The 26,133-nt window shown below is 36.9% G+C and overlaps 1 protein-coding gene across 2 annotated transcripts in view; it reads left to right on the top strand.

Annotated features, from left to right (window-relative positions):
• TMEM135 (transmembrane protein 135) overlaps positions 1–26,133 on the top strand; it is a 279,591-nt gene that overhangs the window by 97,445 nt on the left and 156,013 nt on the right. For both annotated transcript variants that reach the window (XM_027580516.2, XM_027580515.2), the window contains one exon: positions 6,181–6,246. In XM_027580516.2, the coding sequence (XP_027436317.1) occupies positions 6,181–6,246 (66 nt within the window). The remainder of the gene's footprint in view (positions 1–6,180; positions 6,247–26,133) is intronic.

Below are 26,133 nucleotides of genomic sequence, written 5' to 3'. Positions count from 1 at the left end.
CATGCTAGTACCTGGGTAGTATTTTAATTGTAGTTCTGCTCTCAAAGCCTTTGCTTTGCTGCTTGGGTCTCTTCAGGGCTTAATGCTGATTTGGGGTGAACCCCGTCTTTGTGCCAATTCAAACACAGATTCAGTTAGAGGATCCTCCTTTTCTAGCTCTTCCTTTCTGGGATTACCCCTCCTTTTCCTGGTCCTGTGTCCAGAAGGACAGGGTTTTTCTTGGCATTATAGCTGCCTGCACCACTGTCACAGCTGCACACACCGAACAGGGCATGCTTTTAGGACAGAGTAGCTAGAGAAGAGAGTGAAAAATATCATGGGTATTTTTCCTTTTATCTTTGCACTAAAGGAGAAGATCCCTTTCCATATGCCTTTGGCCAGAAAAGCAGCATTTCTTTTCCAGTGTTAACTACCTATACTGCGGATGCTTCATCTTATAACGGGCTTATCTTTGGGCCAGAGTCAAGAGACAACAAAGACAGAAAACCCCCTGAACAGCCAGGGATTAATTCCCTATGCATTCGGTGGCTCACTTGGGCCCCCTCTTCTTTTGTGAGAAGAAGATAGCTAATGCTCAGGTTTTCTATTCTTTTATTTTGTACTTTTATCATCATAAGAAGGAAAATACCTGGGGCATGGAAACCTCAGTGTTTAATAAATTTTTTTTCTTCTATGGCTAGGATAAAGAGCCTGCGAGTAAATTTTGCCTGATTTCTGAGACTTTTGCTAAATTAATCTTGAAATAATGTAAGTTTCCTGCTTTCTGGTTATCCTGTCAAGAATTTTAGCATAAATAAATGACCATTTGGCATAATGTGTTAATTGTGGTTGACTGTTTTATATAGTGCATTTTTAATTGCCATCTGATGTGGTTTTTAATTGCATTTTTAATTGCAATTGATGACTGATTTTTTAAGGAAGAATTGGAATTCTGCATTTCCTGTGAGATATTAATAGTAACAAAATGATCATTTATTGAGCACGTGAAAGTTTTCCTTCAGTAATGTAACATTATTATCTTTATTTTGCTAATGATGAAGTTGAGCTCAAAGAAGTGAAGTTGCTTGTCCAAGATCATACGTTTACAAATGGCAAAGCTAGAATTTGAACTCAACAATCTGTCTCTAAAACCTGCCTTTCTTAATCTTTATGCTAATTATCATACATAGCACAAGGTGCTGGGAATACATAAATAAAAGATTGAATTCATGCCCTCCACGATCTTTCTGTTTAGTTGGCAAACCAGGACAATCAAGAGAGATTCACAGAACAGTAAGTGCCATGACTTTTTGACATAGATTTTTTTGTTCTTTAGATTCACAGGTATGATTAAAGCTCATTCATATTTGGTCTTTCATTAGTCCAATTTTTATTTTTACATTTAAAAAATCAAAATTAGTATTTCTTAAACATCTTTTCATTGCAAAAGTGCTGTTCTAACTAGATCTTGGATTCACTGTTTTGTATTTAGCTAGCCCTTTACTGAGCTTTTCACATATGTTAATACCTGCATTAACCAACACAAGAAGATGGGTTGATATTAGCTGTTACCTTTTTACAGAGGAGGTCAGAGCTTAAAGAGTTTAAATGATCTGCCAGAGGTTGCCCAGATTGTAAATAGTGGAAATAAGATAACTAGAATTCCAGTTGCTTAATTAATAGGAAGTAAATGCCTGCTAAATACCACTTTTGTATTTATATCAGTATACTTCAAATTAAATTAATGTACTGAGGTCTTACTGTAATATGGTACTTTAAAGCTATTATACTGCTTTTCAAGGTAAAGTATATTTATATACTTTAAATATATATTTAATAGATACATGTTTAATAGATATATTTCTTCTTAATTTTACTTTGTGTTGGTTATTGATTGAAAAATTATTAGACTATAAAGCATGAGTCTCTTGAATTTTGGTTATCTTCACTTTGGGTGCTACTCAGTATAGTACTGCTTGTGTTATAGTATAGCATTTACATTGTTCCAAAATTCTGTTTTAAATCTGTTTTATCTTTTGTGTGGCAAAAATTACTTTTTTTTGTTTCCTTTTTGTTATTACCAAAAGTGTGTGTGTGTGTGTGTGTGTGTGTGTGTGTGTGTGTGTGTGTGTAATAGAATGTTAGAAAGTAAGGAAAAAGGAAAACACCCAGAGACTACTGCTGTTATCAACTCATTATAAATCCTGGATCTTTTTCAATTTGCACACATACACAGACAAACACAAGGATCCAACCCAGAACTTTGCATGTATTACATCTAGATTTCATGTCTCCTAAGTCTCTTTTATCTAACACTCTTAAAAAAGCAGTCTCTCTTGGTAACCTATTTTTAAATAAGGACCTATAGATGTTTTTTACCCTGCCACTGTCGGAAAATGTTTAATGAATGTTTTTGTAGTAGTCATTTTAGTTGTTATCAAAACTCAAGGAGAAGGAAATTTCAGTGAAGAATTTGCTGGTGGTCAATTTACAAATGCTAAGAGTTAGCCCTGTATCTCATTGTTTTTGACACTTGTTAGACATTGTTTAGACATTGTTTGGGTACAAGTACGTTAAAAGCAATCTCTCTAGTAGAGGTCAAAAGAATGTTGTACACTCCAGTGCTTCCCTATCGAATCAAAGGAAGCTGAGCTGAATTGACAGAGTGCTGTTAGAATGAGACATCCTTGAAAACGTTGGTGGGAAGAGCTGATGAAATAAATCAATTTAGTTGGAAACAAAAGATTGAATTTGGTATTCTTCTACTGGAGAAAGTGCAGAAGAATTAGATCTTCACACTACCTCGGGTTTTTGAGACACAAAAAAGCAAATAATTTGATCTGGTTTAGAGAAGTTGTTGCATACTTTATCCCAAGTGCTTGCTGCCTCTGCCTGTCACCTTTTGCTTCTCAAATATATACAGTAACTAACCTGACCTAGATGAGTACTGTTAATCACATCACTGGATTAAATAAGGTTTAAAACGAAATAGGAAAATAGGAAGATGAAAGATGTAATTTAATGTACATATCATTAAGAATAGAAAAAATGCAAGTACATCATTGGTGAGAAATTTTTTTCCTTCAGTAACAATTTCTGTGAATGGATCTTTCAACATCCAGTTTTATATGCTTTAGTAAAGTTCATTTGTCATAGCAAAATCATTCATTATAAATCTGTTTTTTGTATGGGTATGTGAATAACCCCTTTCCTTTTCCATCAATGGCCCATTTTAACTCTCTCAGTGAATTATGAATTGGAATTATATTCATATCGTAAATTTAGCAGCGTTTGCTCTAAAAGATTTTTTATTTTTTAACTTAGTGTGTAGATATCCAACCATCCCCTCCCGCTTTTCTGGGGGGTGTGTGTGTATGTATAGGGGTGTTCTCAAGATTGCTCTTCTCATTTAGAAAATGTTAGAAAAATTTTGCTTTTATGGATACATGCTATATTTTACCAATGAAGTTGAAATGAAAGTTGTTACTTTTTAATTCCTATCCTGTCTAGGGTTGCTTACTTTTCCTTGATAATTTCTAAACTGCAGTCTTCTTAGCTTTCTAATTCTGTAACTGTGTAGCTTTGTGACAACAAAGATGTATGACTTTCAGCTTAGTTGGGCTTTTCGTATTGCTTGGCAGTTCCATTACCTTCTGCTTTGCTTTTACTTTTACTCTCACCCCCATCTTTCAGTCAGTATCTTTGTCATTCTCAGAAGATTATCCTGTCCAGTAGGTTGGTGGGGGGAGGGGGAGAAGAGGGTGAAGGGGAGGGGGAAGAGCAGAGGGAGGGAGAGGGAAAGCATTTCCCTATATTTGTACCTTCTCCCTTTTAACGTAGCTAACAGATTGCTGTGTGCTCTTGATCCTGTCTTCCACAGGAATCCCCTTCTGTCAGGATCCATTTTCCTCCCTGTGTCTAAACTTCTTCCACCTGACTGACTTCTTCTACTTAGCCTCTAAAAACTTGTTTAAATCTCTTCTATCCTAAAAGTATACTGTCCTCAATTTTCTCTCAACCCTGTTCTTTCTGGCAACAACTCATTGTCATTTCTTACCTTTATTGTCAAACGTTTTCAAAGAGTTGGCGTACACTGTTTGACTTTATATCCTTTTATTCAGTCCTTGACTTTATTCTTGTAGGCACCACTCGATTGAAATTGTAAAGTATTTGACCTCTTTGCAAAATTGGACACTCTTGATTTACTTAAAATCAGCCTTTAAAAGTTTAAAAAAAAAGTTTTGATTAAGGATGTCTATGGTAGTGTAAACAGTCAAATAGCATGCTGCGAAGCTAATGGAAAAAGAGCAGTGCTCTTCTTTACCTCTTCTGATGCATGATTTCCACAACCCAGCGGCAACCACTTGCAACCTTTTACGTATTTTTTCTGTTATTTATTTCCTTATTATCTATATTAATGTGTTTACACTGCTGTTTATATTACACCGGTCACACTAAGTTCATACACATATATCAGTTTTATTCCATTTTCCTCCAGGTTTCCAACCCTCCCACCCTTTGGATTTCTTTAGAGGTGCAGTCAGTTTTTAAATTTAGGATTGCCCTTTTCTGTTGTTTGTTTTTTTGAATTACTAGTTCTTTAAAGTTTATGTTTTTCAGAGCCTCCTTTGAATTCTATTTTCTATTAGTGAAGGTTGGAAACGCATTCCTCTTGGGCCAGGTTAAAAATTAGAAGCACATATTCAACAGATGAACTTGTACCCTCTCTTCCCAACCACACTCTCAAGAAACCTTTTTCTTTTGGCCTCACTGGCTATCTTGCTTGTCTTTGTCCATGCCAAGCATGATCTCACCTACTGGCCTTTGTGTTTCTTGCCCCATCTGACTGGAATACCTTTTCATGGACTGAATGTTTTTGTTGCCCCCAGATTCACATTAAAACCCCACCCCTCAGTGGGAGGTAATTCAAACTAGATGAGGAGACTTCACCAATGGGATTAGTGCCCTTATATGAGAGTAGAGAAAGAGCTTGCTTGTCTTTGCTTCCAGCCATCCAGGAACCAGGAAGTAGGTCCTCATGAGACACTGAATCATCAAGCTATTCCCTTATTATCTCTTCTAAGAGTTTATAGTTTTAGCTCTTATATTTAGGCCCTTGATTCCTTTTGAGTTAATTTTTGTATGTGGTATAAGGTAAGGGTCCACTTCATTCTTTTGCATGTGGATATTTTCTTTAAAAAATTGTCCTTTCCCCCATTGAATGGTTTTGGTACCCTTATTGAATGTCATTAGGTGATGTATGCTAAGGTTTATTTTTGGGCTCTCTGTTCTATTTCATTGACCTATATGTTTGTCTGTGACAGTACCACACTGTCTGACTACCATAGCTTTGATGTAAGTTTTGAAATCAGGAAGTGTGAGTCTTAACTTTGTTCTTCTTTTTCAAGATTGTTTTGGCTGTTTGGAGTCCTTTGGGTTCTGTGTGAATTTTAGGATGGATTTTTGTATTTCTGTAGGAAAAGTCATTGGGATTTTGGTAGGATTCACATTGACCCTATAGATCATTTTTGGTGTGTTGACTTAACAGTTGTCTTCCAGTTCATGAACACAGGATGCCTTTCCATTTATTTATGTGTTCTGTTATCTCTTTTAGTAGTGTGTGTAGTTTTCAGTGAACAAGTAAATCTTTTGCTTTGTTTGTTAAGCCTTATTTAGAATTGTTAATTTCCTTTTAGGATTGTTCATTGTTAGTATATAGAAAGCAGTAATTTTTTGGGGGTGTTATTTTATATATGGAATCAGTGAATTCATCTTCTGTCAATATTTCAGTAGCAGTCAAGTGATTTGAACTGAACTTAAATGGAAACTAAAAAATCAGAATAAATAATAATTTCTGAATTGAATCCAAGTACTAGCTTTTTACTTAATCTTCATTAATCAAACTACGGTTTAAATTTATCTAAGTGTACTAATTTGAAACTCTGTAGACATAGATGAATACCAGCAGATCAAAATAACCTTCGAAACAATTCTGTTTGAGATCTTTAATGTCATTAAGTAAGAGGTTCTGAAAATGATATTTCTGAAATAAGGAGATCTTGTAGCTCTTATTGCGACTTATTGATGCTTCTCTAGAAGTTGCTGGAAATGTAATAGTAATGAATGTTTTTTACAGTTTGAAGGGGGTATACAATTGAGTACAGATTATGAATGATGTATTTTTGCTTTTTTAATTCACAGGCCACAGAAACACTATTTAGAATGGCAGTAGCAAGAGGAACCATCACAACATTAAGAAATGGAGAAGTAAGATGAGAATTTTGACATAAATATGATTTATTTCATAGTATGCTGTTTTTAGAACATAAAATGTAGTGAATTCTGTGATACTTTATATAACAAACTGAGAAATACGTGATGTTCATAATACTGAGTGAATCTGACCTATAAATCTGTTTTAGTTAGGTCATATTGGAACCAGATCTTGGGTTGAAAGAAACTGCTAACTATTTTAATATTTGGTTACCAATTGCTTTTACTCTTAAAAGAAGATGACAATTTACTTAATAATAACTTCTACATATATATATATATATATATATATATATATATATATATATATATATATTTAGTGAAAATAATCCTGCGCTTTTTCCTTTCTTTTTATTCTATGTTCTACAGATCTGATACTTCTTTCTTAGGATAAAATAATTTGTAATGTTGACATTTATCACAGAGAGAGAGAGAAACAAGAGAGAGAAGGTGGGAGAAATGGAATTTAGTCTGTTTGTTTTATAGTTGAGGCTCACTTAAGATTCTAAGTTTTCACTTTTCTAAATGCTCCTACCAATTCTTAAAAAAATGCTACTACTGAAATAAATTTTCATTCCAGAATTATTACCAGCCTGATTACCACTCCATCTGCCTTTTCTTAATTCACTTTCTCACTAAGACATACTTAAGTTGAGGTTGAATATGATGTCACGTTGCCATGTTCCTTTTTCTATTCTACTAGCAAATACTTAAGGATAAAATATAGAATAGTTCCTTATTCTAGAATTAAATTCTGTGTTATTTAATGTAGTATTTATAATTCAGTAACCTAAATATTTAGTAGAAGTGACTGAATATCTGAGGAGATAACTGAAATTGTATTATTGTATGATTATAAATTTTATCGATCGCTATATCTGCTTGTTAGGTGAAAATGTACAATCATTTGGAAATCATATACTCTTAAATATTGAATTGTATATTGGCAAGGCACTTTGGTATTAACTTGTAATATATATTTGTCTATGAAAAAGACTTAACTGATCCCTTTGTATTCTCAACAAACTGCAGTATGTGGTGCCATTTTGAGACGAAAAATATTCCCATTAATAAAGTCAGACATATTTGTCTGCCTAGAATATGTCAAAATGAATCTCAGATTTTAGTAATTACTATGTATTTTCTTTTGGGGGGGCAATGCATTTTTGAACTTTATTTTCTGTTGTAAGAAGGTTGGGGAAATGTATGCAAGAGTTTTAAAAGTAATCTTTTGAGCATATCAACACATTGGATATGTACATATTTTATATAATGGAGAGGAAGTAGTTAAACTCCCTGGCTTTTGATCCATTTCTCCCTCCCAGTTACCAGTTACTGGGGATTGCCACAGGTTACTAACCTCATTAAGAGGTATTAATGTTGGACAGAGGTTTTTTTGTTTTTTTAAAGATTTTATTTATTTATTTGAGAGAGAGAGAGAGAGTGTACAGCTCAAGCTGGGGGGTGGGCAGAGGAAGAGGGAGAAGCAGACACCCTGCTGAGCAGGGAGCCCAATGCGGTGCTCCATCCCAGGATCCTGAGATCATGACCCCAGCCGAAGGCAGACGCCCAACCAGCTAAGCCACGCAGGCGCCCCTTGGACAGAGTTATTAAGCGCTCTCTGACTTTCAGTTTCTAAAGTGAAGTTAAAACTGTAAGATGCACATTTTTTTCTTTTACATTTTAAGATCTCTGAAAATGGTATGTGTCTTCTAATCAGTGATACCTCATAGTAATTGTGAGATTTTTTTATAAGTCTCTCATATGTTAGAGTTGATAAAATGTAATATTTTGTAGTTTAAAAAAATACAGCGACATGTAGTAAGTATTCAGTAAATGGTAGTTAGGATAGGCTACAAAATAGTTTTAATTTAATTATTTGACTTGGGAAATACAAAATTAAGACAAAACAAAGATATTACTAAATATGTGTATATACAAGTGGCATAGATTTTTGGAGCTGCTGGGCTAAGTGCTATGGAAATAGATTATATAACATGGTTCTTGCCTTTAGAGGCGCTTACTCTCCGGTTGAGGAAACAATTGCATGAATACCTGGAAAAAAAATCTGGTAGAGAGTAGAAAATGCTTAGTTCTATTGAGTCTGGAAGTAACTAGAGTCCAGATTCCACTTGGAATGTGCTAAATTTTAGTATCAAGGCAACAACAGAGAATTCATTTGAGAGTAGGAGAAAAACTAAAAGGTTAACAATTTAATGGATTATTTAAACAGAAGCTGAAATCACCATATTTGTCATAGTGGAAAATTTATGAAATACTAAGGGAGGAGTGGGGTAAGCAGTTTACTTGTCCTAGGGCACTTAAAAAATTGTTCTAACCCATTACTGTGAAAATTTCTGTTAAGCAGAGATTAAGAAGTAACTCCATGACAATGCTATCAAGTAGGAAGAATAAAGACTGGTATATCCAAAGTACGAAAAGATCAGTCTTTGAGTAAGTTATTGACTGGTTGCACGATGACACTGAACTTTGCTTGTCTACCCTTCCCTGTGCTCTGACTCTAAGCCTACACTTTGTCTAGTTATTGGGCATTTCTACTTGGATGTTTTAAGAAATGTTGAGACCAGAAAACATGGTTCCTCTCTCAAAAAATAAGCAGATACTTTTTTTAAAATAATTTTTTATTGTTATGTTAATCACCATACATTACATCATCAGTTTTTGATGTAGTGTTCCATGATTCATTGTTTGTGCATAACACCCAGTGCTCCACGCAGAATGTGCCCTCTTTAATACCCATCACCAGGCTAACCCATCCCCCCACCGCACTCCCCTCTAGAACCCTCAGTTTGTTTTTCAGAGTCCATCGTCTCTAATGGTTCATCTCCCTCTCCGACTTACTCTCCCCTTCATTCAAGCAGATACTTTTTGAAGGAGTTTGAAACTGACTTTATAAGTTACAGTGAATCATTGGAGGATTTAAGCAAAGGAGTGACACATTATCTTTTTTAATATCTTCATCACAACTCTGCAAGGGGGAAATTATTAGGCTCATTTTATAGGTAAAATGAGGCTCAGACGGTTTAAACATTTTGCCTATGATCAAACAGCTAGGAAATGGGAGAGCTAGGATCTGAGTGCCAATCTGACTCTAACACGCATTCATTCCACTATACAGTATAATTTCCCTCAATTTAATTCACTTACCTAAAGTTTTCTAATTATTCAGTTATCCTATAGCTTGACAACTGAAAAATAGCAGAGTAGCTAAGACCTCTAAGCTTATGTAATCAGCCATAATTTTTTTATGCATTCTGAATATCAGTGTTCCTTCTTCTTTTGTGTAGAGAAATATGTGATTTAAAATGAATGGAGAAAAATACCCTTCACAGTTCTGTTTAGTCACTAAATGTCTAACCATGTTGATATGTTCTTTGTACAGTCTTGTATGTGGGCTGGATCTTTTTTATCTTAATTAAATTACATAGGTTAGGAAGCAGTTTTTTTGGGTAGAATTTTTTTTAAAACTTACAGCATACAAAATATGTGTTAATCGACCATGTTACAAGCCCTGCAATCAGCTGTAGACTATTAGTAGTTAAGTTTTGGGGGAGTCAAAAGTTATATGCAGATTTTTGACTGTGCTGGGGGTTGGTGTCTAACCTCCACATTGTTAAAGGGTCAACTGTAGTTGTTTTTTTTTTAAATTCACATTTCCCTGAGAATTTACTATATGAATGCTTACATTGATTAAGCTAATGAATCAAGAATTAATACTTTATCTCCCTTCCTAGTGGACTAGCCAGCTTTGTGTGCTGGAAAGGGCACTAATCTGCGTGCTAGTCCATGTGGGTTCTCTTCCTGGCTTTGATAACTATGCGGTCTTGGACATTTTACTTAACTTCTCACAATTTCAGATTCGTACTTTAGGAAATGAATTGATTAGTTATCTTTAAGGTCCTATACAGCTTTAACATTTTCTACTTTACACAGGTTTGTATACCCCCCTTGCCAGCCCCCCACCCATTTTTTAAGTAGACTCTACACCCAGCGTGGAGCACAACTCAGGGCTTGAACTCACGACCCTGAGATCAAGACCTGAGCTGAAATCAAGAGTTGGATGCTTAACCGACTTAGACACCCAGATGCCACTCCCCCTTTTTAAAAATGTGGTTCTTTTAGCCTTTACTGTACATGAGAACTGCCCATGGAGCTGTATAAAATTTAGGCACATGGGCTCCATCCCCAAAGACTTTGTCCACTGGGTCTAGCTTAGGGCTCCAGTATCTATATTAGATTTACTAATCTATTATAGAACTACTTATCTATTATACAGAGCTACTAAAATCTAATTTTAATGCCTAGCCACAGCTGTAAACTATTTTAAAGAAGTATTTTTCACTCTTACATCTGAACCCAAGGAACACACAATTTAAGACAAAACAGATGAAGACATAGCAAGGAGTTGAAGTGCATTTAAAGATTTTTGTATATAAAGCAGAACACAGCAGCATGGTTTGTGGCTCTTTTGGAAAGAAGGATAGGTGATTTGACCCAGTATCTAGTTTTGTTTTATATCACTGTATGGTATTAGGTAGTCTACATGTTTTATTAGAATGGAAACTTTTGTTTACCTTTCTGGAACATGCTTTACATAACTAATAGAGAATATTTTGTTTTAGTGTAATTCCTGCAGTAAGGGTAGGAACTCTGGTATGGATTTCTGTTTCTTCAGGTTTAGCAACTTCCTAGCACATAATAAGGATCTTAGTATATGTCTGATGAACCAGTAATAGAGTTATTTAGAACTTATGTGGCAAATATCATTTTGATTTAATCAACTGTCAGTTTTAAGATAAGTATAACCATAAATGCAGATTTATACGTATAATAAATACCGGGGCTATGTTATTTCAAAATTGTGAAATTTGTAATACAATGATATATTTTTTTGACATCAAATTTTTTCATGAATTGAGAACTATTTGAAGAGACTATAAAATTTACATATTTGATATTCAGTCTTGTTCACAAAGTTATTGATTATTCAGATATTGATACATTTCCAACACTGTTGAAATTGTTAAAAATTGTATTCAAGTCAGTCTAATACTTTAAGTATTTTTTCTTCTTTGTGAATGAAAATTCTTTATATAAAGAAATCTAGAAGTAAGCTTTCATACATTTATATTTTTAAAATTGCCTTTTTTTTCTTAAATATTTTATTTATTTTTACTATTTCTCTTTTAATACCACCTAAGGAACTATGTTAAGTCTTTAATAAATGAAGTGTTAGTATTTCAAATAGTGAAGTCTGTGGCCTGGTGCCTAGTGAATGCCAGGAACTAGTGGCTTGTAAAATCTGATCAAATGAAGAAATATTTATTGAGAGCATCTTAAAGACAGATCTGACACATGGCACTAGTGTCCCTTCCCTTCCTTTTCCTCCCTAAATATTAATTGAGTGTCAGGCACTATACTAGGTGCTGGGTTGTAATAAAACTAACATGGTTTCTGCCCTGAGGAAGCTTTATAGTAGTCTAGTGGCTGAGTCCATAACTTGCCACTTATGACCTTGGTCATAACCATAACTATAACCAAGGTGTCTTCTTCTGTAAATAGGGATAAATGCATCCACTTGGTGCATTACTTTGTAAGAAACCGATGAGATAATATATATAAAGCAGGTAATACAATATCTGGCACAATGTAAGCCTATTAGAATTTAGCCTATCTTAAATTGTAACTTTTTTTTTTTAAGAGCGAGAGAGTGGGGGTGGGGTGGGGAGGGGGCAGAAGGAGAGAGAGAGAGAGAGAGAAAATCTTAAGCAGGCTTCATGCCCAGTGCAGAACCTGAGGCAGGGCTCAATCTCATGACCCAGAGATCATGACCTGAGCTGAAATCAAGTCAGATGCTTAACTGACTGAGCCATCCAGGTACGCTGATAACTTTTTTATTTTAATTAAATACAATTGAGCATTTTCTGTATTAGTGTGAGTATATGGAGATTATTGGACTGTGGTTATTTATGACACTCTGTGAACTGAGAATTGGTAATGAAAGACAGACTTTAAATATTTTGGTCAGCCTATATTGCCAGTGCCCTCAGTTGTCTCATGCCAGTAGTTTATTAATATACAGAATGTAAGTTTAGTTAGAGACTTGAAGTCTCCTACTCAGCCAAATTCTGCTGATCATGATTTTGTTTCCACACATAGAATAAACATAGCAGGAGGAAGTGTGATGGTAGAAAAGCCAAAATTCACCAATAAACCTAAGAATTCTATTAGAAAAACAGGGTAAAGTCATTACATAGTGGAAACTTAGTTCTGATAATTTCAAGTCTTAGTGGTACAAAAGGTCCACTGTGAATGGTGAGACCCTGACTTTGCAGAAGTGCAGACTAAGGCTCAGCTGATCCTGTCAAGGAAAATTGGCTTATCTCTTCTGCAAGAAGACCTCTGATTTATGTATTATATTTTAACAGGAAGAAAATATTAAGGTGCTTTATACATGTCCATTGCCATTTGAAATATAGTCTTTGTTAACCTGATTAGCTTCCTCCCATATCCCCATACCATCTAAGGAAAAAAAAAAAGAAAGGAATTCTGACCATTCTAGAATGTTCCTGAATAACTCTTTCAAGTTTATTGTTTTTTTCCTTCTGGGAGTGATTTCCAAATTATATCTTTATTAACAAGCCATACAAATGATCTGTTAGAATTTAGCCTAGAAAAGTTACTGTGTTTCTTCCTTTCAAGCAGTATAGCTTTTAAAAAAAGCATATAGGGAAAATGGTTAGCATCCTTTAGAAAAGGAGAGAAGAAATAAATATGGAAAATGATCTAGAGAGAAAGGTTAGGACTCAAAGAGTATTTATAACAAGCAACATAATGCAGGGAAGTCCCAAAGCTTTCTCTAATGAGGTGGGAAGAAATGAGTTTTGAAAGCAGAATAGAAAGTTGGAGACAACTGAAGCCAGTGGTCATTACTTTAGGATGATGAAACATTCAGAGGCTTCAGAGAGGTTGTGGGATTGCTGTCTTGCTCATTTAAAAAAAGGGTTATTTCTTAATTGCCATCAATCTGTGTGGTTTAGAAATTGAACTGGCAGAAGCAGAAGACTGGTTTATGTAGCATCTCGGTGTGTGTTTGCGTGTGTATGTGTGAGTGTGTATACACATATATATATGTTTTTTTTTTTCAATTTTCTAATTCCATGAATCAAAACAGCATGTTATATTTTGGTAGATGCTTGGAAAATTCAGAATCCATGCCTGAATTACATCATAAAACATTGAGCTTCAAAACTTGTCTTTTATTCTTGCTGGAATATTTTATCTTTGTCACTAAATCTGCTTTAAGTGGCTCATCATGTTATATGCTGTGGCACTGTTATGTACTCCTGATGAACAGACTTTATTTGGAAAATTCTGGTGCAGACAAAGAAGGCCAGGAGCTATGCTGAGGTTTTAAAAATATCAGATCACAACGTTTAAACTTGGTGGCCTTGTCTATACCAACTCTGCATGTGCCTTTCTCTACCGAGATGATTATCTGTTGACGTCCCCTTATTTTCTTCATAATAGGAACTCTGCTTTTAATTTAAATACAAAAATAAATGTGCCATAATTTTCTCCTTAAACAAAACAAACAATATCTGGACAATATCTGGCTAAGTATGGAACACTTAGGTTTTATTTTTCAAAAATTGGAAGGGCTCTTAAGATAACATCAGTTTGTTTTGATCCTAATAGGAAGAGCTTTAGGCCAGGAAAGCAATTATTTCCACATGGGTAAAGCCAGTCCCAGCTACCTCCCATTCACCAATCCACTGAACTTAAACTTGCCTACCTTGGTTATAGAGCTAAATGTGGTTGAATACATTAGAAAATGCAGGTTCTATTATAAAAATAGTCTTTAGATAGACAGAAAATATTCTTTTGTACAAAGCATACTAAAGGCATTTTGTGTAAAATGTTGGGGTGAGATCACCAACAAGTAATTTAAACTCTTTGACTTGCCAAAGAAATGTAATTTTATACACACATATATGACCAATATCTGTTTTGTTTGTACATCTTTTTTCTTTCTTTGTTGACTCTTGGCTGTATTGTCAATAGGTGAATTTGCTTTCTAGTGACAAGTATTATTTGTCGCTTAGTAGGGCTGTGTCCGATCAGAAAAGAGAGGATGTGTATTAAATGATGTGGTTAGTCTTTCTGGTGATCAGCCCTGACCCTAAATCTATCACTGTGAATCACCTCATTAGCATAACAGACACTCCTATCTTCAGGAAATTCCAAGGATTTTTGAAGTTGTGTACCAGAAACTGGGAACAGAGACCAGATTTGTTCTTTATAGGATAGTCTCTAGATTTGCTTTTTCTGAAAATTTCATATACATGACTCTTTCACTTAGCATGTTTTGAGGGTTTATCCATATCAGATTTTTCTTTTTCATAATTGAATAGTATTCCATTGCATAGATAATATTTTGTTTATCTATTAACCACTTAATGAAGATTTGGATTATTTCCAGGTTTTGGCTATTATAAATAATACTTCTGTGAGTATCTGTATAGAAGTCTTTGTGTTGACATATGTTTCTATGTCTCTTGGGTTGATAACTAAGATTGGAATTGCTAGGTCATCTGGATAACTCTAAGAAAAAGTGCCTGTGCCATGTTACATTCCCAGTGGCAGTGGACAAGGAATCCAGTTTGTCAACATCATTGCCAAAATTTGGTATTATCAGTCTTTTTAATTATAGCCATTCTAGAAGTATGTGGTGGTATCTCATTATGGTTGTAATTTGCATTTCCCTGATGACTAATGATGTTGGGCATCTTTTTGTGTACTTATTAGTCATTTATATATCTTTGAAGAAATGTCTACTGGAATATTTTGCCCATTTTTTCATTGGGTTTGTTTCTTCTTATTGAGTTGCAGGAGGTGATTTTAAAAAAATTCTGGATACAAATCTCTTATTAAATATATGATTTGGAAAATTTTTTTTTCCCAGTCTGTGGTCTTTCTATTTTTGTAAACAGTACTTTTTGAAAGTAAAAGCTTAAAAATTTTTATTTATTTATTTATTTACTTACTCACTTATTAATATTTTATTTATTTATTTGTCAGAGAGAGAGAGCACAAGAGGGGGAGCGACAGGCAGAGGGAGAAGTAGGTTCCCCGTTGACAAAATTCTTGCATTTTTCAAAACCCATGGAACTGTACACCATAAAGAATAAGTTTTATTGTATGTAAATGAAAAGATAAAAAAGTGAAAATGAGAAAAAATGTGTATTGAAATAATACCATTAAGAATACTCTGGTTCTTGTCATTTCTCCTGGACTGTTGAAGATTAAGGAGCATAAATAAAGAGGCTGGTTCTACAGATTATTTCTTTTGTTTTCTTTCAGGATTTTTTTTTTTTTTTTAACCTGTATGTTCTCTAGTTTCAAAACGATATGCCTAGGTGTAGTTTTTCTTTTGGAATTTATCCTACTTAGTGTTTTTTGAGCTTGCTAAGTCTATTGTTTTGTGTCTTAGATTAATTTAGGAAATTTTCAGTCATTGTTTCAAATATTTCTTCTGTTACTTTTTTTTCTTCCCCTTCTGGTATTCCTATAACATATACATTACACCTTTTATAGTTGTCCACAATCCTCAGATATTCTGTTCTGTTACTTTCAGTCATTGTTTTCTTTACTTTTCAGTTTTAGAGGGTTTTTTTTTCTTTTTAAGATTTTATTTTTAAAATATACCCAACATGGGGCTCAAACTCAAAACTCAAAACTCTGAGATCAAGAGTCGCATGCTGTACAGAGTAAACCAGCCAGGCACCCCAGTTTTAGAGATTTCTTTTTTTTCTTCCCCTTCTGGTATTCCTATAACATATACATTACACCTTTTATAGTTGTCCACAATCCTCAGATATTCTGTTCTGTTACTTTCAGTCATTGTTTTCTTTACTTTTCAGTTTTAGAGGGTTTTTTTTTCTTTTTAAGATTTTATTTTTAAAATATACCCAACATGGGGCTCAAACTCAAAACTCAAAACTCTGAGATCAAGAGTCGCATGCTGTACAGAGTAAACCAGCCAGGCACCCCAGTTTTAGAGGTTTCTACTGGTGTATCCTCAGGTTCAGAGATTCTTAGCCATGTCCAGTCTACTAATAAGCCAATCAAAGGCATTCTTCATTTCTGTTACAGTGTTTCTTATCTCTAGCATTTCTTTTTTTTTTCCCTTAGGATTTCTAGCTTTCTGCTTACATTGCCCATCTGTTTTTGCATACTGTCCACTTTGTCCATTAGAGCCCTTAGCATGTTAATCACAACTGTTTTAAATTTCTTGTCTGTTAATTCTGACATCTGTGCCATGTCTGGTTCTGATGTTTGCTTTGTTGCTTCAAATTTGTTTTTTTGCTTTCTAGTATGTTTTGTAATGTTTCTTGATAGCCGGAAATGATGTCTGAGGTAAAAGGAACTGCTCAAATAGGACTTCAGTAATGTGGTGATGAAGTGTGGGAGGAAGTGAAATATTCTGTCATCCTATGATTTGTTCTTCTAGTGAGCCTGTGCCGCTGGACTGTGAGTTTTACAGGTGTTTCTCTTTTTTTTTCAGTTCCCTTAGGTGGGACAGGAGGGCTAATGTGGGCTGGAGTTGAGTGTTTCTCTTCCCCTATATTATCAGTTAGGCTCTCATAATAACCCAGCAAGATAGGCTCTGGGTAACTAGTTTCTCCTGAGGGTAGGCCTTGTTAAGAACAGAGTTCTCTGGCTTCTTTCAAAATGGTTCTTTTTCCCTTCCCTCTGCTTAGAAGCACTAGGGGATTTTTGTCTGATATTTACTGTGAGAACCCAGTCAGTCTTGTGGAGGTAAAACTCACAAAAGTGTGAGCCTTCCTCCTGCCATGAGTGGGTTCCCCTGGAGTTTTTAACTCTCAGACTTCTTTACACAGAGCCTCCAGCAATTTAGTCAATTACAGGTTTTCCTACCCCAGTGCTGGTTCCTGTGGTTTCCACTCCTGAGTCTCTGCTGATGTGAGCCGTGCCTCCCTGTATTCGCCAGTCCGTTTCTCCAGTTTTGGTTTGCCCTGTGTCCTCACCTCTTATGGATCCAAGAAGAGTTGTTGGTTTTTCAGTTTGTTCAACAGCTTTTTACTTGTTAGCATGGAGTGGTGACTTGCAAGTTCTTTACGTGTGGAACCGCAAACTGAAAGTCCCTCAGATTCTTTAAGGAGGATTGAGTCCTTGTACTCATTATTTCTATATGATGTTGAAATATTCAGTTTCTTTGGAACAAAGGGTCCAATTTTTTTTTCTTTAATAAGACAGGATTGGTAATATGGAGTATGTCTGAAATGGGAGAGAAATAACCCTTAGTATTTCTAATAAAGCCCAAGAAAGAAGTTGAAAATATTTGGCAAAAATAAAAACCAGAACAGAATTTTGAATATGTAATGATATTTAAGGGTATTAAAATGAAGTTTTATTTATTGTTTTTCCATGCAAACTTTCCAAGTTTACATGCCAAAAGGAAATGTATGTTTTATATTTTCTGTTTTTTTTTTTTAATTTTATTTATTTATTTGACAGAGAGTGAGAGAGCAGAAGCAGGGAAAGCAGCAGGCAGAGGGAGAGGGAGAAGCAGGCTCCCCGCTGAACAGAGAGTCCAATGCAGGGCTCGATCCCAGGACCCTGGGATCATGAACTGAGCTGAAGGCAGCTGCTTAACTGACTGAGCCACCCAAGCACCCCTGTATTTCCTGTTAATAGTAGTGTACATTTTGTGTCCTATAAGCTATTTCTTTTTTTAATATTTTATTATGTTAATCACCATACATTACATCATTAGTTTTTGATGTAGTGTTCCATGATTCATTATTTGTGTATAACACCCAGAGGTCCATGCAGAATGTGCCCTCTTTAATACCCATCACCAGGCTAACCCATCCCCCAAGCTTTTTACTTGTTAGGCTTGTAACATTGACATCTTCACAATGTTTCTTCTTCCAGTCCATGAGAATGTAACGTTTTTCCATTTCTTTGTGTCTCCCTCAATTTCTTTCATGGGTATTTTATAGTTTTCTGAGTACAGATCCTTTACCTCTTTAGTTAAATTTATTCCTAGGTATCTTATGGTTTTGGGTGCAATTGAAAATGGGATCGACCCTTAATTTCTTTCTCTTCTATCTTGTTGTTGGTGTATAGGAATGCCACTGATTTCTGTGCATTGATTTTATATCCTGCCAATTTACTGAATTCCTGTATGAGTTCTAGCAGTTTTGGGGTGGAGTCTTTTGAGTTTTCCACATAAAGTATCATATCATCTGCAAAGACTGAGAGTTTGACTTCCTCTTTGCCGATTTGGATGTCTTTGATTTTTCCTGTCTGATTGCTGTGGCTAGGACTTCTAGTACTATGTTGAATAGCAGTGGTGATAGTGGATATCCCTGCCTCGTTCCTGACCTTAGGGGGAAAGCTCTCAGTTTTTCCCCATTGAGAATGATACTCGCTGTAGGTTTTTCAGAAATGGCTTTTATGATATTGAGGTATGTACCCTCTATCCCTATCCGCTGAAGAGTTTTGATCAAGAAAGGATGCTGTACTTTGTCAAATGCATCTTCTGCATCTATTGAAAGGATCATATGATTCTTGTTCTTTCTTTTGTTAATATATTGTATCACATTTATTGATTTGCGGATGTTGAGCCAGCCTTGCAGCCCAGGGATAAATCCCACTTGGTCATGGTGAATAATCCTTTTAATGTACTGTTGGATCCTATTGGCTAGTATTTTGGTGAGAATTTTTACATCCATGTTCATCAAGGATATTGGTCTGTAATTCTCCTTTTTGATGGGGTCTTTGTCTGGTTTTGGGATCAAGGTAATGGTGGCCTCATAAAATGAGTTTGGAAGTTTTCCTTCCATTTCTATTTTTTGGAACAGTTTCAGGAGAATAGGTATTAATTCTTCTATAAATGTCTGATAGAATTCCCCTGGGAAGCCATCTGGCCCTGGGCTTTTGTTTTTTGGGAGATTTTTGATGACTGCTTCAATTTCCTTTGTGGTTATAGGTCTGTTCAGGTTTTCTATTTCTTCCTTGTTCTGTTTGGGTAGTTGGTACATCTCTAGGAATGCATCCATTTCTTCCAGGTTATCTAATTTGCTGGCATAGAGTTGCTCATAATATGTTCTTATAATTGTTTGTATTTTTTGGGTGTTGGTTGTGATCTCTCCTCTTTCATTCATGATTTTATTGATTTGGGTCATTTCTCTTTTCTTTTGGATAAGTCTGGCCAGGGTTTTATCAATCTTGTTAATTCTTTCAAAGAACCAGCTCCTAGTTTCATTAATCTCTTCTACTGTTCTTTTGGTTTCTCTTTCATTGATTTCTGCTCTGATCTTTATTATTTCTCTTCTGCTGGGTTTAGGCTTTATTTGCTGTTTTTTCTCTAGCTCCTTTAGGTGTAGCTTAGGTTGTGTATTTGAGAACTTTTTATTTCTTGAGAAAGGCTTGTATTACTATATACTTTCCTCTTAGGACTGCCTTTTCTGCATCCCAAAGATTTTGAACAGTTGTGTTTTCATTTTCATTGGTTTCCATGATTTTTTTTAATTCTTCTTTAATTTCCTGGTTGACCCATTCATTCTTTAGTAGGATGCTCTTTAGCCTCCATGTATTCGAGTTCTTTTGGACTTTCCTCTTGTGATTGAGTTCTAGTTTCAAAGCATTGTGGTCTGAAAATATGCAGGGATTAATCCCAGTCCTTTGGTTGAGACCTGATTTTTGACTCTAGGATGTGATCTATTCTGGAGAATGTTGCATGGATACTAGAGAAGAATGTGTATTCCGTTGCTTTGGGATGGAATGTTCTAAATATGTCTGTGGAGTCCATTTGGTCCAGTGTGTCATTTAAAGTCTTTATTTCCTTGTTGATCTTTTGCTTAGATGATCTGTCCATTTCAATCAGGGGCGTGTTAAAGTCCCCCACTATTATTGTATTGTTGTCGATGTGTTTCTTTGCTTTTGTTATTAATTGCCTTATATAATTGGCTGCTCCCATGTTAGGGGCATAGATATTTACAATTGTTAGATCTTTTTCTTAGATAGACCCTTTAAGTAGGATATAGTGTCCTTCCTCATCTCTTATTACAGTCTTTGTTTTAAAATCTAATTTGTCTGAAAGAAGAATTGCCACCCCCGCTTTCTTTTGGTGTCCATTAGCATGGTAAATGGTTTTCAACCCCCTCAGTTTCAATCTGGGGGTGTCATTGGGTCTAAAATGAGTCTCTTGCAGACAGCATATCGATGGGTCTTGTTTTATAATCCAATGTGATAGCCTGTGTCTTTTGATTGGGGCATTTAGCCCATTTACATTCAGGGTAACTATTGAAAGATATGAATTTTGTGCCATTGTATTGCCTGTAAGGTGACTGTTAGTGTATATTGTCTGTGTTCCTTTCTGGTCTGTGCTGCTTTTAGGCTCTCTCTTTGCTTAGAGGACTTCTTTCAATATTTCTTGGAGGGATGGTTTCCTGTTTGCAAATTCCTTTAGTTTTTGTTTGTCCTGGAAGGTTTTTATCTCTCCTTCAATTTTCAGTGAGAGCCTAGTATCCTTGGCTGCATATTTTTCTTGTTTAGTGCTCTGAAGATATCATGCCAGTCCTTTCTGGCCTGCCAGGTCTCTGTGGATAGGTCTGTTGCCAATCTAATGTTTCTACCATTGTAGGTTACATATCTCTTCTCCTGAGCTGCTTTCAAGATTTTCTCTTTGTCTGTGAGACTCATAAGTTTTACTATTAGATGTCGGGGTGTTGACCTATTTTTATTGATTTTGATAGGGGTTCACTGTGCCTCCTGGATTTTGATTCTGTTTCCTTCCCCACATTAGGGAAGTTCTCTGCTATAATTTGCTCCAATATACCTTCTACCCCTCTCTCTCTTTCTTTTTCTTCTGGGATCCCAATTATTCTAATGTTGTTTTGTCTTACCATATCGCTTATCTCTCGAATTTTGCCCTCGTGATCCAGTAGTTGTTTCTCTTTTTCTCAGCTTCTTTATTTTCCATCATTTGGTCTTCTATATCGCTGATTGTCTCTTCTGCCTCATTTATCCTAGCAGTTAGTGCCCCCATTTTTGATTGCACCTTATCAATAGCCTTTTTGATTTCAACTTGGTTAGATTTTAGTTCTTTTATTTCTTCAGAAAGGGTTTCTCTCATTACTTCCATGCTTTTTTTCAAGCCCCGGTAGTATCTTGAAAATCACGATTCTGAACTCTAGGCTCAACGTCGCACTAATGTCTGTATTGAGTAGGTCCCTGGCAGAGGGTACTACCTCTTGTTCTTTTTGTTGAGGTGATTTTTTTCGTCTTGTCATTTTGTCCAGAGGAGAATAGATGAATGAGAGAACAAAATGCTAACAAGTTAACAACGTCCCCAGAAATTATACTCTAAACAAATCAGTAAAGACCTGAAACCAGGGGAAAAGAAAGGGTAAGACAGAAAAAAGACAGAGGAAAAAAATAAAAACAAACAAAAACAGAACAAAACAAACAGAATATGATCAAATATGATCAGGGTGGTGTATAGATCAGTCCCACACACTAGATTTTGGGTGTATTTTGGTCTGTTAGAAGAAAGTGCCTCCTAAAATTTTAAAGAAAGAAAGACTTATATATGTACAAAATAAGGGTTGATATGATGAAGGGATGGAATATGAGTATAAGGATGAAAATTGTAAAAAATTTTAAAAAGGGAATTGATAAGGTGTTTGAAAAATAAAGAAGAGGATTAAAAAGAAAGAAAAAAATAGTGGGACAGAATGTCATCACGCAGGAGATTGGAACAAATCCATACACTAGAGACTTAGGATATACTTTGATATGTTAGAAGAAGCTGTATCTCAAAATTTTAAAGAGAGAACAACTTATATATATATATATATATATATATATATATATATATATATATATATATATAAATGTCAAAAATAAGGGTAACTACTATGAAGGGATAGAATATGACTCTAAAAATGAAAAATAAAAAATTTTTTATAAAAATGGATTGATAAGATGTTGGTTGAAAAAGGGAAAAAGAAATATTCAAAAAAGAAAAAAAAAGTTAAAAAAATGAACTTTGAAAGACTAATGAATCATGGTAAAAAAGCCATGAATTCCATGTGCAGTATTCCCCTAGCACTGGAGTTCTCCCGTTCTCATTGATCGGTAAACTTGGTCTTGGCTAGCGGTTCTTGCTGATCTTCTGGAGGAGGGGCCTGTTGCTGTGCTTCTTTAATGTCTTTGCCAGAGGCAGAATTGCCCCGCCCTTGCCAGTCCGGACTAAGCGATCCGCTGGGGTTTGCTCTCGGGAGCTTTTTTTCCCTGCAAGCTTTCCGCACAAGTTTGGAGGATGAGAGTGAAAATGGCGGCCTCCCAATCTCTGCCAGTGAGCAGCCGAGAACTCGGGGCCCCGCTCCTCAGTGCGCCCCCAGAGAAAAGCAGTCAGTCACTCCCGTCTCTCCAGTCTCCAGCCGCCCTCCGTGCTCACCCGGCCTGTGACCGAGCGTTTCTATCTCTGGCACACAACCCTGCGTGTAGTCTCCAAACTCAGCAGATCCCTGCGGTGCGCTCTCGCAGCGCTCCTCCCCGGGAGGAAGGGGAGTCTCCCTGGATCTGCCGCTTTTTGGGTCCCTGCTGGAGGAGCAGTGGCCCGACTGTCACTGATCAAAGTTCATGGCAATCCTGAGCTGAGAGCCTGCGCCTCGGCTCTGTCTCTGCAGCCGGCTTCCCAGCTCCACTACCTGGGAGCTCTGCCGCACTCAGGCACCCCCGGTCTTTCTGTGACCCCGAGGGTCCTGAGACCACACTGTCCCGCGAGGGTTCCACCCCCCGCTTAGCCTCTGGAGTGACGTCCTTCAGCGGAGCCGACTTCTAAAAGTTTTGATTTTGTGCTACGCCGCTCCATCACTTGCCAGAAGCGGCCGACGGAGGCCCCCTCCCCCGCCGTCTATCCTCCTGAATATCGCCTCAGATGCACTTCTCTGCACGTCCTACCTTCCAGAAAGTGGTCGCTTTTCTGTTCAGAGAGTTGTTGCTATTCTTTTCTTCGATCTCTTGTTGAGTTCGTAGGTGTTCAGAATGGTTTGATCCCTATTCAGCTGAATTCCTGAGACCAGAGGAAATCCAGGTCTCCTACTCCTCGGCCATCTTGCTCCACCCCCCTCTATTTTTTTTTATTCTGTATTCAAATTAGGAGGAGGATAATAAACCAAAGTGCTTTCTTGTGTGTGTGTGTTTAAGTTACAGTTTTTGTTCACTGCCCAAGTGGATCAGGTGGAGGTCTACAGACTCAGTTCTCAGCTAGTGAACTTTTAACTCCAGATGTTATTGCTTTGACAGGTATCCTAAAGTGTTATCTTGTGTTTTAAAAATATAGAGTCTGGTGTCTTAAAAGCTGTTTTTGCTTTTGGTTTGTGTGGGTTTTGTCAAAGCTGTTTTGGCAGTTAGTTGTTTTTTGTTTGTTTGTTTTTTTAACCATTGCGTTGCATTTTCACGTAAATGTTAAGTAGAAGAAAACCGTGTTGAAAAGAAAGTCAAGTTATATACTGGGTATATAGTCTTTTCTATAGTTTTCATAAACCTGGCTTATTACTAAGGTACAGATATAAATTAACATTTTAAACAAATCAGATGTACTCAATGTGGTGAGACCAGTTGCTCCCAAAGAATTATGGTAAGACCATATGAAGGTGTTTTCCTTTTCTTGTATTGCTGAGGCTGTGCAACAGTCTGGGGAGGCTAAAACCTGGACATTGTAGCCTATGACTGTCACCACTGCCAATGAAAACGGAATCAAGATGTTTCCTTACCTCTCAGACCACTAAAAGGCAGATGGTGATATCCAGCCTGTGCCATGCCAAAACAGAATGAAAGATTCAAAAGCAAGTAAATATTTGTTGAAAACAAACTATGTGCCCAATCCCATTTCTTCCATTTCTCATATTCCAATCGCACTCATTCTTCAAGTGAGACCCATCACAATTGTTACCTCCTTTTGTGAAGCATGCTTTGATTTCCCCAGCTGGAAGTCATTTTTTCTTTCTCTGAAATATCACAGCACTGTGTGTGTACTCTATAAAAACCTTTAGTATTTCCTGCATTAACATTTGTTACTTAGTTACTTGCCTTATGTTTCTTGCTAGATTTAAGCTCTTCAAGGATGGTTTTTGTATCTGCTTTCCCTTTGTATTCTGTATAACACTTAGCACTGAATTCCAATTTACAGTCAGTGAGTTAATGGAAGACAAACTGAAGGTAAATTAAGAGGAGCAGACTAAAACTGAAAGTCCTCTTCTATGTATGTTTGTTTAAGTTACAGTTTCTCGTTCATTCCTTAGACTTATGACTGGGTGGAAGACTGTTCCATAGTCTGTAGTAATTGACACATACCTGTTGCAATAAAATGATAGCACCTTAGGTGGTTGGAGCAAGATGGCAGAGGAGTAGGAGACCTAGATTACGTCTGGTCTCAGGAATTCAGCTGACGAGGGATCAAACCATTCTGAACACCTACAAACTCAACAGGAGATCGAAGAGGAGAGTAGCAACAACTCTCTGAAGAGAAGCGACCACTTACTGGAAGGTAGGACGTGCGGAGAAGTGAATCCGAGGCGATATTCGGGAGGATAGACGGCGGGGGAGGGGGCCTCCGCCGGCCGCTTCTGGCAAGTGATAGAGCCCTGGAGCACAAAATCGGACCTTCTAGAAGTCGGCTCCACTGAGGGACGTCACTCCAGAGGCTAAGCGGGGGGTGGAATCCTCCCGGGACAGTGTAGTCGCAGGACCCTTGGGGTCACAGAAAGACCGGGGGTGCCTGAGTGCGGCAGAGCTCCCAGGTATCGGAGCAGGAAAGCCAGCTGCAGGACAGAGCCGAGGCACGGGCTCTCAGCTCGGGGTTGCCATAAACTGTGATCCACGGCCCAGTCGGGCCACTGCTCCTCCAGCAGGGACCCAACAAGCGGCAGAGCCGGGGAGATTCCCCTCTCTCCCCCGGGAGGAGCGGCGTGGGAACGCACCGCAGGGATCTGCTGGGTTTGGAGACTCCACATGGGATCGGGTGCCAGAGATAGAAACGCTCGGTCACAGGCCGGGTGAGCACGGAGTGCGGCTGGAGACCAGGGAGACGGGAGTGACTGCTGTTCTCTGGGGGCGCACTGAGGAGCGGGGCCCCGAGTTCTCAGCTCCTCCGGGTGGAGATTGGGAGGCCACCATTTTTGTCCTCGTCCTCCAAAGCTGTACCGAGAGCTTGCAGGGAACAAAAGCTCCTCAGAGCAAACCGGAGCAGCTTGCTTAGCCCAGACCGACAAGGGCAGGGCAATTCAGCCTCCAGCAAAGACATTTGGAAACCACGGCAACAGGCCCCTCCCCCAGAAGATCAGCACGAACAGCCAGCAAGCCAAGACGAAGTTTACCGATCAGGGAGAACGGGAGAACTCCAGCGCTAGGGGAATAGTGCACATAGAATTCATGGCTTTTTTTTTTACCATGATTCATTAGTTCATCAAAGTTAATTTTTTTAACTGTTTTTTTTTTCTTTTTCCCTTTTTCAACCAACATCTTATCAATCCCTTTTTTAAAAAAACATTTTTTATTTTTCATTTTTAGAGTCATATTTTATCCCTTCATAGTAGTTACCCTTATTTTTGCCATATATACATAACTTGTTCTCTCTTTAAAATTTTGAGATACAGTTTCTTCTAACAGATCAAAATATACCCTAAATCACTAGTGTATGGCTTTGTTCTAGTCTCCTGCCGGATCACATTCTCTCCCTTTTTTCTATTTTTTTTAAATCTTCTTTCTTTTTTCAAACAATTTATCTTATCAATTCCTTTTATAAAATCTTTTATAATT

The sequence above is a fragment of the Zalophus californianus genome, chromosome 11 (assembly GCF_009762305.2).
Source record: "Zalophus californianus isolate mZalCal1 chromosome 11, mZalCal1.pri.v2, whole genome shotgun sequence".
Lineage (NCBI taxonomy): Eukaryota > Metazoa > Chordata > Mammalia > Carnivora > Otariidae > Zalophus > Zalophus californianus.
Note: the sequence above shows the minus strand (reverse complement) of the source record. Positions and strands in the feature narration are given on the sequence as shown.